The sequence below is a fragment of the Neophocaena asiaeorientalis genome, unplaced genomic scaffold (assembly GCF_003031525.2).
Source record: "Neophocaena asiaeorientalis asiaeorientalis breed wild unplaced genomic scaffold, Neophocaena_asiaeorientalis_V1.1 scaffold39, whole genome shotgun sequence".
Taxonomy (NCBI): Eukaryota; Metazoa; Chordata; class Mammalia; order Artiodactyla; family Phocoenidae; genus Neophocaena; species Neophocaena asiaeorientalis.
In genome coordinates, this window is record NW_020175670.1 from 6,462,399 (window position 1) to 6,477,620 (window position 15,222).

The following is a 15,222-nucleotide window of genomic DNA, read 5'->3' on the forward strand; positions in this document are numbered from 1 at the left end:
ACTTTAAATGTGATTAAGCCTATTACATTTCAGGCACCATACTGGACGCTGAAGAGAAAAAGATGAATAAGAATCCTCAAGGAGCCCAATGATCTAGCAGGAGCAAAAAGACATATATACAATTACCAAAAATATAATAACTGCTCTAAAAAAAAACCCCAACAAAGTGATACTGGAGAAAAAAGGTAAACTGTGGGTTCAAGAAAAGCTTATCAGGGACTCCCTGATGGTGCAGTGCCAATGCAGGGAACACGGGTTTGAGCCCTGGTCCGGGAAGACCCCACATGCTACAAAGCAACTAAGCCCGTGCACCACAACTACTGAGCCTGTGCTCTAGAGCCCATGAGCCACAACTACTGAAGCCCTCGCACCTAGAGCCCGCGCTCCGCAACAAGAGAAGCCACCGCAATGAGAAGCCCGCGCACCGCAATGAAGAGTAGCCCCCGCTCGCCACAACTAGAGAAAGCCCACGCGCCACAACTAGAGAAAGCCCACGTGCAGCAACAAAGACCCACTGCAGCCAAAAACAAATAAATAAATTTTAAAAAAGGAAAAAAAGAAAAGCTTATCAGAAATGGCATTTTAGGAGAAGTAAGTTTTTCAAAAGGCAAAGAAAGGAGGTTAAGGACTTATTCCAAGCAGACAGAACAACTCAATATAGCTAAAGGCTGGAGGGAGAGTGAGGGTCTGAGGTATGTTCAGTCTCAACTTAAGTTGAGACTTGACAGGAAATAAGGAAAGGTAGGCTAGAACAACAGTAAAAAGGTTTTGACTTCATGCAATAGGGCGTAGACAATGTAAAGGAAAATGACAAAATAACATTTTAAAAATTAAATCCAGGGAGGCAGGGCTGGGCCGCGGTGCAGGGCCACCGTCCTCTGCACTCCTGGGCGTTCCTCCGCGCTGTGTGCCCCACAGGAGGAAGTCACAGGAAAACAATCTGACATCAGGTGAGAATCCAAGTCAAAACTGGGTGAAACTGAAGAGAAGTTGGACGTTCCCACTGGCTCCTTAAGTACCTATGGATTATGGCAGGAAAAGTGAAATGGATCACTGATATCAAGAAGTCATTGCTGGGCTTCCCTGGTGGCGCAGTGGTTGAGAGTCTGCCTGCCGATGCAGGGGACACGGGTTCGTGCCCCAGTCCGGGAAGATCCCACATGCCGCGGAGCGGGTGGGCCCGTGAGCCATGGCCGCTGAGCCTGTGCATCCAGAGCCTGTGCTCTGCAACGGGAGAGGCCACAACAGTGAGAGGCCCACGTACCACAAAAAAAAAAAAAAAAAAAAAGAAGTCATTGCTGATAAATAACTCTGAAAAGAGAGGATGGGTCCAAGTGACAGAAAACGAGGACTGGAATTTTTACTGGAAGAGCAAGCAAACCATCCGCAATGTTTTTACTGTCAAAACTGGCTACCAGCTCTTAGATGATCAAATAGTCAACCATTTCCCGAACCACTATGAACTGATGCAGAAGGATCTGATGGTGAAAAACATCAAGAGATACTGAAAAGAGCTGGAGAAGAAAGGAAGTCCTTTAGCAGAGAAGGACGAAAGTGGGAAACACCTCTACCTGGACTTCGTCCCCGTCACCTACATGCTGCCCGCCGACTACAACCTGTTCGTGGAGTTCAGGAAAAGCCCTTCCAGCACCTGGATCATGAAACCTTGTGGCAAAGCTCAGGGAAAGGGCATCTTTCTGATCAACAAGCTCTCACAAATCAAAAAGTGGTCCTGGGACAGCAAAACATCTTCGTTCATGACTCAGTCTACCAAGGAAGCCTACGTGATCTCTCTGTACATTAACAACCCGTTACTAATCAGCGGCAGGAAGTTTGACCTGCGCTTGTATATTCTGGTGTCTACGTACCACCCACTGCGCTACTACATGCATACACTTGGATTTTGCTGCTTTTGCACAGTAAAATACACCCCGAGTACCAGTGAGCTGGATAATGTGTTTGTTCATCTCACCAACGTTGTCATTCAGAAACAAAGGGAGGACTACAACTACATCCACGGGGGCACGTGGACCGTGAACAACCTGCGGCTCTACCTGGAGAGCATCTGAGGCAAGGAGGTGACCAGCAAGCTGTTCAACGAGATCCACTGGATCTTCATGCAGTCCCTGAAGGCCGTGGCACCCATGATGAACAACGACAAACACTGCTTTGAGTGCTACGGCTACGACATCATCATCAACGACAAGCTGAAGCCCTGGCTGATCAAGGTGAATGCTCCCCATCCCTCACTTCCAGCACTGCCAACGACCAAATCCTTAAGTATAACCTGATTAATGACACCCTCAACATCGCGGTCCCTAACGTTGAAATTCCAGACTGTAAATGAAACAAGTCACCCCCAAAGGAAGTCCTTGGCAATTATGAAATTCTGTATGACGAGGAGCTGGCACAAGGCGACAAGGCTGACCAAGGGCTGAGAAGTCCACCGGGCCAGTCGCTGGGGCCCAGAGGGGGCCGATCGAGAAACTCCAGGACAACCGTCCTCACAACCTGGAAGTGACCTCTAGTGAGATCAAGACTCCAGCCTGGACTTGTCACTGCACCCACCCTTGCTGAAGACCTATTTTGGAAATTTCCTTTTTCTAGAGCTTTTTTCCTTTCCTAAACCCTGTAATAAAGGCACTTCTTTGGAAGGTTAAAAAAAAAAAAATTAAATCCAGTGGCATGGCGCCAGTTGAATTAGAAGTTGGGACAGACCAAAGGCAGAGAACTAAATGTAAATAAGCAAACTATTTTAATATAAATAGTCCATCTGAGAAATGAAAACCTGACCTAAGATGATTAACAAAGAACACAAAAGCGGAAACAAAGATTCAGGAGATAAATGGATGATGGAGGACGATGAGATCAGTAACTTACAAAGGACAGTAAGAGAAGTTGAAGAAAAACCAGAAAAGTCCTATCAGAGTAACCGAAAGGGGAAAGCTCTAAGATGGAATTGGAAACGTGGAAGAAAGAGGTACAAAACGGACAATTGCTGAAAAGTTACTTTTTGTTTCACAATTTAGAAGACATTGGTAATGCCTGAAAAAGTAGTTTCAATATGATATGATAGAGACAGAAGACACCTGAGTACAGAAGTTAAGGAATGAATTAACTTTTAAGAACCAAATACAGGAGAATATCTTTATGATAACCAGAGTAGGAAAAGATTCCTTAAACAAAATACAAAAACCACACCATATAGGAAAAGACAGACAAATTTGGCTACTTTAAAAGTAAACTCAGTAAGATCAAAGATACAATAAAGTTAAGTGAAATAAGCCAGCAGAACAAATAATGTATAATAATCAAATTCATAGAGAAAGAAAATAGAATGGTAACTGCCAGGGGTTGAGCATTGAGAAGTAAGGAGTTAGTGTTTAATGGGTACAGAGTTTCAATTTTACAAAAAGCAAAGTCTTGGAGATGGATGGTGGTATTGGTTGTACAACAATGTGAATACACTTAATGCCACTGAAATTTTTGTGCACTTAAATATATACAGGATGAGGGACTTCCCTGGTGATCCTGCAGTTAAGACTCGTCGCTCCCAATGCAGGGGGCCCAGGTTTGATCCCTGGCCAGGGAACTAGAGCCTGAATGCTGCAACTAAAAGATCCTGCATGTGACAACGAAGATGCCACGTGCCAGAACTAAGACCCCAGCGCAGCAAAATAAATAAATAAATATTTTTTAAAAATACAATGAAAAGTTTTATGGGGCTTCCCTGGTGGCGCAGTGGTTGGGAGTCCGCCTGCCGATGCGGCGGACATGGGTTCGTTCCCCAGTCCAAGAAGATCCCACGTGCCGCAAAGCAGCTGGGCCCGTGAGCCATGGCCGCTGAGCCTGCGCGTCCGGAGCCTGTGCTCCGTGATGGGAGAGGCCACAACAGTGAGAGGCCCGCATACCGCAAAAAAAAAAAAAAAAAAGAGAAAAGAAAAGTTTTATTATGTTATTTACCACAATTTTTTTAAAAAGAGCATTAAAAAAAGATAAGACAGAAATTAAGCCACATAACAGAAGTAGACAAAATTATACAGATAAAGAATTCCTACAAATTAATAAGAAAAATACAAACCACACAAATTCTTAAAAATGGGTAAGGAGGGCTTCCCTGGTGGCACAGTGGCTGAGAGTCTGCCTGCCGATGCAGGGCACACAGGTTTGTGCCCCGGTCTGGGAAGATGCCACATGCCGCAAAGCGGCTAGGCCTGTGGGCCATGGCGGCTGAGCCTGCGCGTCCGGAGCCTGTGCTCCGCAATGGGAGAGGCCACAACAGTGAGAGGCCCGCGTACCGCAAAAAAAAAAAAGGGTAAGGAATGCAAACACTAATTTTACAAAAGAAAGCCTTATGGCCAATAAACACAAAAACATGCTTAATATCTCTACTGACAAGGGAAATGAAAATTAAAATAAGCTATCATTTCATATCCATGAGACTGACAAAAATCTAAATCTTCCAAATGTCAGGTCCCTAGAATTCTTATTTACTTCTAGAGCAAGTGTAAATTGATACAATCATTGGGAGAACAATGATGCAATATCGAGTCATGTAGAAGATGCAAATACACTCAGATCCTGAAAGTCTACTTCCTATAAAACCCTTATGTGCCCAAGAAAACAACTATAATAATGTGCAATGCATCCTTTTTTATAATCTCTAAAAGTTGGAACTATGCACCATCAATAACAATGAATTTTTAAAACTGTGACATGAAATACTCTACATAGTAGACCCTTGAACAACAAGGGGGGTTAGGGATACCGACCCCCTGCTCAGACAAAAATCCAAGTATAACTTATAGTTGGCCCTCCATATACCCAGTTCCTCCACATCTTCACATTCAATCAACAGTGGATTGTGTAGTACTGCAGTATTTACTATGGAAAAAAATCCGCATATAAATAGATTCATGCAGTTCAAACCCATGTTGGTCAAGGGTCAACGTAGTTTAAAACTGAAGAACTAAAAAAAAATAAATTAAAAAAAAATTTTTTAATAAAATTGAAGAACTAGAGCATATGCATCGTCACAGATAAATCTCAAAAAACAATGCTGAGAAGAAAAGTTGCAGGAGATGTAGAATATTATAAATCATCTATGAAAAAAGATTTTTTTTAAGTTTAAAATACGAAAAAGTGATTTTACACTCAAAAATACTGTGTTTATCAATAGTAAAAACAAAAATATGAATGGGGGGGATATACTCAACCCCAGCATAGTGGTTACTTAAAGAAGGAAAGAGAACAGAATGAGCTTTGTCTGTATGTTTTGTTTTATTTCTTGGGGAGGTGGAGGAAGGGCTAAACCCAGTATGAGTTAAGATCTATTAAATCTGGACCATGGATATAAAGGTGTTCATATATTATTTCTTAACTTCTAAGTCTAAAATATAATTTTTTTAAACATCTTTAAAGATAATGGATAGGAAGCAAGCAGCAGATATGATTATACTCTATTCTTTCCACCATAACCAGTAAACAGAGTCAGAGACCTGGTTTTAAACCCCTGTTCCACCAAGTTACTCGACACTGAGGAAACTTACTTAATTTCTTCAGAGCTGCAACTTTCTAATCCATAAAACAAGAATAACACCCATCTCATAAGGCTGTGATATATATAAAATATCGGATAGTAGACATTCAACTACAGGTAGCTACTGTTTCAAATTTGCAGTAAAGGCCCTTCCCTGGTGGTCCAGTGGGTAAGACTCCATGCTCCCAGTGCAGGGGGCCCGGGTTCAATCCCTGGCCGGGGAACTAGATCCCGCATGCATGCCACAACTAACTAGTCCACATGCCGCAACTAAAGATGACGTGCCACAACTAAGACGCGGAGCAGCCAAAATAAATAAATAAATGTTAAATTTGCAGTAAAAGTAAAGAACTAAGGGAGGGAAAGGACAAGGGTTTTGAATGGAATGAACTTGTCTCACCTTTTCAGAATTACATAACAGAACATACGACAGATGTCACATGGATGTGACCACGACTTTCTAGTTTCCAAGACCCAACTTTAAAATAGGGATTTTACAAAGGAATTCAAGATTACACACCAGAGGATTAGCATATGGATTCCATGGTCCAGTTAAAGGAGACCAGAGCCATGTCAAGAAGTCCAAAATAATCCCATTACTCCATATTATATGAAAGGCTCCCAAATAATTTACTTCTTTTTCACTCAGAAAGGTCATTTTAACACAAACTTCTCTCCAATTTATAACTGTCTCCTAAAGAAAGACTAACCAACATCTTCAGAACAAAGCCCACATATATTCTTTTGTATTCCCCTTGGCCACCAGCCCCCACAGGTTATTTGCACACAAAGAAACAATATCAGAAGTACTAAAGTCCCTCATCATGTTATTAAGCCTTTTCTGGAGGCAAATTCCCGTAGAGCTATCACTAAACCATTGAAGGAAACCTTTATGGTCCAAGGACAACAATAAGCAGAGTATGAAAGTACAGTTAATTTTGACATCTTAGCAGCTATCCATTTACTGAATGTTCCAAGCACTGCTCTAAGCACTGTAAAGCCTCTCTTGATCTCCCTATTTACAGATAAGAAAGCTGAAACAGTCAGTGCTGTAGGTATTAAGCAGAAAAGCCAGGACTGAACGCAAATCTAATTCCAAAGCCCACACTCTTAATCACTAAGCTAAACTCACTACACCATGCTTGGGGAAATAAGTATCTCTGCCTCCTGGCAGACTTTTCTCACAGTAAGAGAGAAAAGCAAAATATATTTAAATACAATACTCAATACTGAACTGTCACCCACTGTTGTACTTAGTTTTATTAGCATTCAGCTTTTATATTGTTTATGAAAAGTATAGTCCCATAAAGCAACCATATATAATGGTTGGAGTAAACTGGTATGCCAAAAGCTTGGGTGAAGTTCACCATTAACCAGATCTGAGTCACTGAGCAACAATCAATCTCTCTAGGCCTCAGTTTCCTGATCTTATAGATGAAGTTTTTGGCCTAGATCTAAGATCTCTTTCAACTTTAACATTCAACACATTTTCTAAGACACTATTAATGCATGCTTTGAACAAAGACTTTGAAAGTCATCTTTTGAAAACCTTTAAAATGAAATCATATAGTATATGCTCTTATGTCTATCCTTTTACTCAAATATACTCAAAGCAAAAAACAAAAAAACATACTCAGGGCTTCCCTGGTGGTACAGTGGTTGAGAATCCGCCTGCTGATGCAGGGGACGCGGGTTCGTGCCCCGGTCTGGGAAGATCCCACATGCCGCGGAGCGGCTGGGCCCATGAGCCATGGCCGCTGAGCCTGTGCGTCCGGAGCCTGTGCTCCGCAACGGGAGAGGCCACAACAGTGAGAGGCCCGCGTACCACAAAACAAAAACAAAAACAAAAACATACTCAAAGTTAGTCTGTGCTATTAAAAACCAAGAAAATGACTGGAAAGGCGTGGGGTGTGGGGATTCTGATGGTGCTGGTAATAATAATATTCTGTTTGTTTTGGGTGCTGGTCACACTTTATTGTATGTACTTTGTATATTACCATTTATTATTTTGATATGAAAAAGGTGTTTTTTTTCTCCAAAGAAAACTTATGTGTTCTAACTCCACAACTATGTTTGTGTATATCAGAGCTGTGCAACCTTTTTGTTATAAATATATAAATGTGGTGCTTTGTGACCACCTAGAGGGGTGGGATAGGGAGGGTGGGAGGGAGACACAAGACGGAGGAGATATGGGGTATATGTATATATATAGCTGATTCACTTTGTTATAAAGCAGAAACTAACACACCACTGTAAAGCAACTATACTCCAATGAAGATGTTAAAATAAATATATAAATATATATATATTTATATATATACACATATATATAAAAATGTGTTTCTTGCCTAATTTTGTCCATAACCCTGCTCCCTAGTTCCAGTTCAGGCATCTACAGAAGAGATCATTTACTTGTAAATTACAGTATTCCTGTAATTCCTTTATGACTGTCTCCTGAAATTCGAAGTCAGTCTTAACTTTCCTTTGGAACCTAGCTCAAGAACCTCCCTACATACACATACCCTCAGAACTGCCATAGCATTGATTTTTTGCATCTAACATTTTTATCTTCCTCCAACCAGGTAAGTCTTTTAGGGCTGTTGTCAATATGCTCAATAACTGCTCACATATTTACTGAGAAATAAGAATATATATTCTTTACAAAGGGGTGACCTGCAAAGGGATCCCAAATGCATCTAACTCTGTGCCGGATTGACAGAGATCAAAGCCTTTATAATAACCAAAAAAAAAAAAAAAAAAGAGAGAGAAGAGAAATGCACCCCAAAGAGTATTACTTGGACAGGCTTTTTGTTTTTTTTTTTTTTTACCTCAAATCTATAACACTTTCCTTGCTCAACCTACACCCAGAACCTCTTAAGGCACACTATCTAAATAAGTTAAACTGAACTATAATTTACATAACTGTAAAAACATACCACTTTTCTATTAGTAAAAAATTGTTCAAATTCTGGTAACATTACTTTATAGCAGGAAATTTCAGCTTTTTCCTTACATCAAAAAGGAAAAAGTTTAAAAGAAAATGATGATAATTAATTGATAAGGGTCAAAGTCTTAAAACAAAAACAGAACATTCAAACCTAGTAGAGCCATGCTATATAATTTTTTGTACCTTTACTTCCCATTCATTCATCTTTTAGAGAAATTATACTACACATCCTACCTAGTTAACAGTCTTAAATGTTCTTCTAAAGAGTTTTGTCTACAGCAGTGGTTCTCAGCATTTGGCAAAGTCTGGAGACATTTTTAGTTGATATGATTGGCAGGGAGAGGGTAGGGAGGTGGAGGGAGGATTGCCTGTGCTATTGGCATCTAGTGCTATTAGTCAGGGATAGTGTTAAACATCCTACAATGCACAGGAGAACCACCCACTACAAAGAATTCATTATTTGCCCCACATAGTGCCAAGGTTGCATGGTCTATATAAATCAAGAGACTTTCTTCTAAAGATTTGCAACTAGTTCTACACAGAATAATCAAATATATAAAATTTAAAATAAAAGATACAAAAATCCATTTAAATACTTAAGGAAAACGTATACAATAGTAGTTTTCATGAAACCAATGTGTTAATGCCATAGATTTAAATATTCCCTATGAGAATCCTAGAAAATCCTAGCTAGCAAAGAGCAGCTACAATATGAAAAAAACTACAAGTACCATACAGCACAAGAACAAGCAAGAGTATGTGCACTGATTTAAGGGCATTTTACTACACTGAACATCAAATTTAAAAATATTTTCCATATTGAAATGCAAGTAAACCTTTAATTACAGGTAACACTTATTTTAATGTTTAAACTAACAAATTAGGTTGTGTTTAAATCCTTTAATCAGTAATACAAACCAGGTTCAATTATTTTTAAGTAATTAAAAGTATGCCTACCTTTGGCAAGTCATGACAGCATGGTACAATATAAACACAAGCAGACTTAGATCTACATCTCAAAGCTATACATTTGCGGACAAATAATTTAAATTCTCTGAATCTCAATTTTCTCATCTAAGAAATAAGAAATCTAATTCAATGACCTGTTCTTGAGAATTAGCAATAATGTATATAAACAAATGGAACTGAGAGCTCCTCTACAAATGGTGGTTAGCTGTTAATACCAATAATAATTGATAGTACATAATAATACAACCTATGAATACAGATTATAGTTTTATTCTATCCTCATAAGTAACAACTCATTTATGTAATTCAACTCAAAAAATAACCATAAAATGTACTTTAAATCAATTTTCCATGCCTAGCAACTTTGAAACATTACTTAAAATTCACACTCAGATTTAAATAAACCTGACACATAAAGGACAGACTTCCAAACACAGTTTCAGGAAAAAAGGCCTACATGGTTTATTTTGAGTAAATAAAGTATTAGCATGACTCAAAATTCAAAAGGGATCTTTTGATGCCTGTTGCCCAAGACACCCAATGACAGAGAAGCAATCAATGTTACCAATTTCTCATTAATCCTTTCACCTATACAGACAAATACACCTATTCTCCCACTTCTGATACAAATGGTGGCCTCCTCCCACTATTCTGCACTGTGCTTTTCACATTTATCTTGGAGGCTATATTTTAACTAACAACACACTCCAACAGTGGCCACTTACTTCTTATGGCCAGAATTCAGCAAATGTCAGCTATCTTTACTAAGGCACTTAAAAGGGGGAAAAAAAATCCTTAAAATCAATCAGGAGTCTTAGTAAACACAAGCATATGAAATAAACTTTGGTAAAATGGAGATTTACATGAGGAAATACTTGATTAACTGACCAGCCACTCAAATACTGCATTTACCTACATAAAAAGGAAACACGTGGACTGTACTACAAGTTCTTCAATGAGTTGAAAATAATCAACATAATCCACTTATAGAACTGGACCTAGTAAAATATCAATTAAATAAAATATTGGCGAAAATAAAGCTATTTACTGGTTATATATTCCAATATCTGACCCTTTCCTAAATGTTCTTTTCACTTACTTTCCGGAATAAGTTTCATTCCAGATTTATAAAGGTACTGTCCTTAAAAAGATAAATTTTCCTGTTTGTATTTTCTGTTTTCTTCCTCTGAAACACTATGTCACTTGAAGCAAGGCTTCATCATCCCTTACTCAATATAGAGCTGTATTATTTTAACAATATGTATTACTATAGCAATACAAGATTTTTTTTAAGAATCAATTTAAGTACTAAGAATATCATGGTGAAAAGTCAACTCACATAATGCAGAGACTATATGAATTATGAGAGCAGTAACTTACCACTTTTAATTAATAGAAAATAACGCATTAAAGTCTTATATTAAGTGTCAGGCTTGTACAACCGTATCATAGAAGAAATGTTTTAGGCTACTGGCAACAATATTAGCTGCAAACTTTCATTAGGAAGATATATGTCAACTGTCCTGGAATATATTTTCTTTTTAGAGAAAAACTTAGAATCACTGTTTCACTGTATATCAGTACAGGCATTTACGACTCTTTTTCTGCACTGTACCACAAAAATACAAAGTCATCCTTCCATTCAGAGTTTTGGCACTTGAACAAATACAGAGGTCAGAGTACATACACATGCTCTGTAAAACCAATCATTACTTATATACTATTACATTCAGTAAATCTGCTAGGATTTGGCATTTTTAAATAATTTTAAAGAATTTTCTCCATGTCTAACTGGAAAAATACATAATCACTTTAGACTCAAAGTTCAACTGCTATCAGACTTATGTTAATAACTCATCACATACTTAGAATGCTGAATTTCACAAAGCATTAAGATCATTAAAGTACCAATGTAAGAGTAAAGTACAAATGGCAATAATACATCCAATAATGATATGTGACATCTTGAAAATAACGAGTCAGTATTTTTAATCTCTCTTTGTTGAATCCAAGGAGGAAAACAACCTAGCATTCTTCTTGATTTGGGTATGAAAAAAAAAACTGTACTGATTCGTTCATAATTTTGAGTCAAATTACTAAAACACTTTAAATATCTTACATTAATAAGTGCGGCTAATACAAGAGTATCTAAAATTTCCAAAGGACTCAAGAGCAGGTTAAGACAAAATTTTTTTTAATCATTTCAGATATAAATATGTTGGGATTAACCTACTTACTTAAAAAGGAAATATAACAATGTATTAATCTGCTGAAACCTCATGTTTTTTAATAGGGATGTTCTTCAAAAGTAAGAATCAAGTTAACTATGAGGGACATCATAATGAAGTTAACTATGAGGGACATCATAGTGAAGTTTCATGGCACAACACAACATTGTCACAGAGGCACTGTCTTGGGACACTCTGTAACTTGTAGACAGTATTTTGAAATAAGCTTCTCGTACACTCCATTATTTTATCCTAATCCTAGCTAAAAATATTTAAATGCCTTTAATACACCAAACAACTTGCCTTTACCCAGTCAAAAAGCTTTAGATGTCAATCGAAAGGAGGCCTAGATGTCGGGGTAAGTAGAAATGAGATAACGGTCTAATATGGAATTAATTTCCTATCTCAGGTGAAAATTCCCTTATCCCCCCGCCCACTCAAAGAAGACAGCACCCCATTATGCCTTCTCTTCTCTCCCAATACCGAACTGAGAGGGAGTAACTCTGAACGTCCTTCTTTCATCAATACCTAAGGACTCGCACCGCTCCTCCCTTAAGGAAAGGACCGTGGCGGCCAGACCAGTTATAACCCAGAATACCCTTAAAAAGAGTGGGCCTTTGGGCAGTGCGGCTCTCCGGATCCAGTTACCACCTTTCCCCTTCCCCCAACCCACTTCCCGGGCTTTCTCAGGCTCGGCCTGCTCCCTCCCCACCCTACAGCCACACTTCCAGCTGTTGCCACTGCCTTGGGGCTCTCTCTAGAGCTCACACCCCGCCGATAAGCGCCCCTCCTCCATCCGCCCCCCTAGCTGTATTCCTCCCCAAACCACCCGCCCGCGAGACCGTCCATCCCAGGGCCCTGGGAGGGAGGGGAAAACGGCGGAAGGAGGGGGAGACTGCTGCTTCCCCACAAGCAGAAGGGTGGCAGCAAAGCAGGCCACCCGGGGGTTACCAGGGATATTGGGGTCGCCACTGGAAGGGCCCTCCCGCCCTGGGCTGAGGTGGGGGACGTCCGGGAGTTCATTTCTGACCTCCTCGCTCTTCAGCACCTCCTTGAACTCCCGCTTGATTCGCTGCACCGCGATGTTGGCCATGTCTCCGCCCGCAGCTGATTCGTGTCCGCCTCCTCCGCCACCGTTACGACCACCGCCACCGCCGCCACCTCTTCCTCCACCGCCTCCTCCCTCTGAGAGTCACACCGGTGCACACGAACGCGGCCAACGCCACCCCTACCGCCGCGCTCTCCTGAGCGTGGAATCACCTCCGCGCCCGGCCACCAAAATGGCGCCGGGTCCGCGCATGCGCACGACGCTGACCCGGCCGGGCGGCGCAGCCGCTGCCGTCGTAGCCCCTTACGCCACAGTCGCGAACCCGCGCAGCGCTGCGCCGCGCCTCGCGTCTCTGCCCGAGCTGCGGCCGCGTGGCTCCGCCCTGCCGGCGTTTGGGGCCAGGAAGGTGCGGCTTCTGCGCCGGCCGGCGCTACCCAGGCCTACCCGGTCTTCTCCGGCGCCTCCTCCTCTGTACGAACCAATGTGATATGGTCGAGGCTTCCAGAATTTAGCCTCTAACCGAAGGTTCGAATCCAACCTGACCGGTTCACGCGGCCCCACTCGGCTCAGAGCGCCGCCCTGACTCAGCCAGACCCAGAACCCCCGGGATTAATGTAGTCGTGTGTGTCTAGTGTCTGAAAACACTGTCCCGGAACTCAGTCCGGCCCATTTTCTATTGGTAAAGAAAATCTACTGCGGTTCGTTTTTGTTCTGAAGCCATTATAATACTGTTACTACAATCAGCCCAGGATCTTTCCAGGTATAACAAATCATTAAATTAAGTATGGTCATTGTTGGGTCTCAGTTGTATCTAAGACCGCTTACTCCACGGAGATGCCTGAGAGTTCAGAAGCCGGATGTTGATCTTTGACCTACTTAGATAATTCATGCCAAGCCGTGGAACTAAAACCATAGTTTTTAAACTTGAATGTACATCAGAATCCCTGGAGAGCTTGTTTAAAAACAAAACAAAAAAAAGATTGCTGGAGTGTAGTGTGGGCCTAATAATTTGCATTTTTAACAAGTTCCCAGGTGCTTCTGCTCCTGCTGCTGGTTCAGGGACCACCCTATGAGAACCACTGAACTAAGCCCTGTAAAAATAGTTTATAAAGTGAACAATGGAGAAATAGTTGCTTTTTGGGGACGAAGGGCAGCTTCTGTAACCCTAGGGTCTACAACAGTGTCTGGAGCTAGTAGGCAGTCAATAAATATTGAATGAATAAATGAGTAAAGATAAGAGTAAAATGTTTTAAGTGGAAAGTAAATTTGAAAGTGGTTGCTAGGGCTTCCAGTAACTAATATGGTTTTGATGCTGAGGGATGCTTTGAATAGAGAACATTTTGTAATAAGTAATAACGTTTATTTAGAAGTTTATATTTCTTGCATTTCGTTCACCTAACCAATCAGTAAAGTGTCCTATTAGAAAAATATCATAAATACACCGTCTTAGCAAAAATTACCAAAATTGTGGCAGTAGAAAAGAAAATAGCCACTGGGGGTGAATCATTCAGTGGAGGCACATGGCAAAAAAGAATTTATTGAACTCCTGCCGCGGGAACCAAGAGAGGATTTTAAATTCCAGCTCTCCTCCATACCAGCTTTCTCGGCCAAACTTGGTTTCCTCTTCTGCAAAATAAGGAAGCTGGATGAGATGATCTCTTTCAAGTTTTAAGAGTTTAGAAATCTAAAACATCATCTCGAAACATTCCCGTAAATGGACTAATTAACTGTAAAACCCTTCCAGCAGAGCCCCCTAGTGGTCCTAACAGGAACCGACTATACATGTGGGTCATGGCCCAATAAATTATTGGTATAATGTATAAATCATGCAATGCTATGTGAATTTGTGCTAGTACATTAAAAATAGTAATTTCGAAGTGTGCAAAAATTTTTTGAATACTTTACATTTATCACCTTCATTCAGTCTCCAATATTAATCTTGGAACTTCAAAGAAATTTACAACACTCAAATCACTGGGAGACTAATTAGAAGGGTATGCTAATTTCTTTGGGGAAGAGAGGTTTGGTAATTTTTAAATGCACATAACCATTGGTCCTGAAATTCCACTTTCAGTCCATTTTTACAGTCCTTCCAGAGAATGAGGCAACTGCATATAAACTGACCTGAGACGATCCTCAAAATACATTCTAAGGGAAAAAGAGCATTATGCTAAAAGCAATGTGGTATCCTGGATTGGACCCTAGAACCAAAAGGACATAATTAGTGAAATCTGAATAAATTCTGTAATTCAGTTAGTAGTATTGTAGCAATGTTAATTTCCTAGTTTTGACATGGTACTATGATTATGTAAGATGCTAACAGTAGTAGAAGTGAGTAGAGTATACAAGATTCTCTAAAATTTTCTGTAAATACAAAATTATTCCAAAAGAAAAATTTTATTTAAAAAAGCCACTATTCAGTCCAGATTGTGTGTAGTATACCATGAAGTATGTGATGGAAGAAAGGAATATGCTTGTGAATCCATAAAAT

The 15,222-nt window shown here is 40.2% G+C and overlaps 1 protein-coding gene and 1 pseudogene across 3 annotated transcripts in view; one reads left to right on the forward strand and one right to left on the reverse strand.

Moving 5' to 3' along the window:
- Positions 1–12,965, reverse strand: part of UBE2K (ubiquitin conjugating enzyme E2 K) — an 80,775-nt gene extending 67,810 nt beyond the window's left edge. For 2 of the 3 annotated variants that reach the window (XM_024731692.1, XM_024731691.1), the window contains exon 1: positions 12,714–12,948. Coding sequence is in view for 2 of the 3 variants with exons in the window: in XM_024731691.1 (XP_024587459.1) it covers positions 12,714–12,776 (63 nt within the window). In the remaining variant the exon portion in view is untranslated. Of the gene's footprint in view, positions 1–12,713 lie in introns of all 3 variants that reach the window. The other variant, XM_024731689.1, reaches the window with a different exon arrangement.
- On the forward strand, positions 736–2,609 carry LOC112390658 (probable tubulin polyglutamylase TTLL1; annotated as a pseudogene).
- Positions 12,966–15,222: the final 2,257 nt, after the last annotated feature.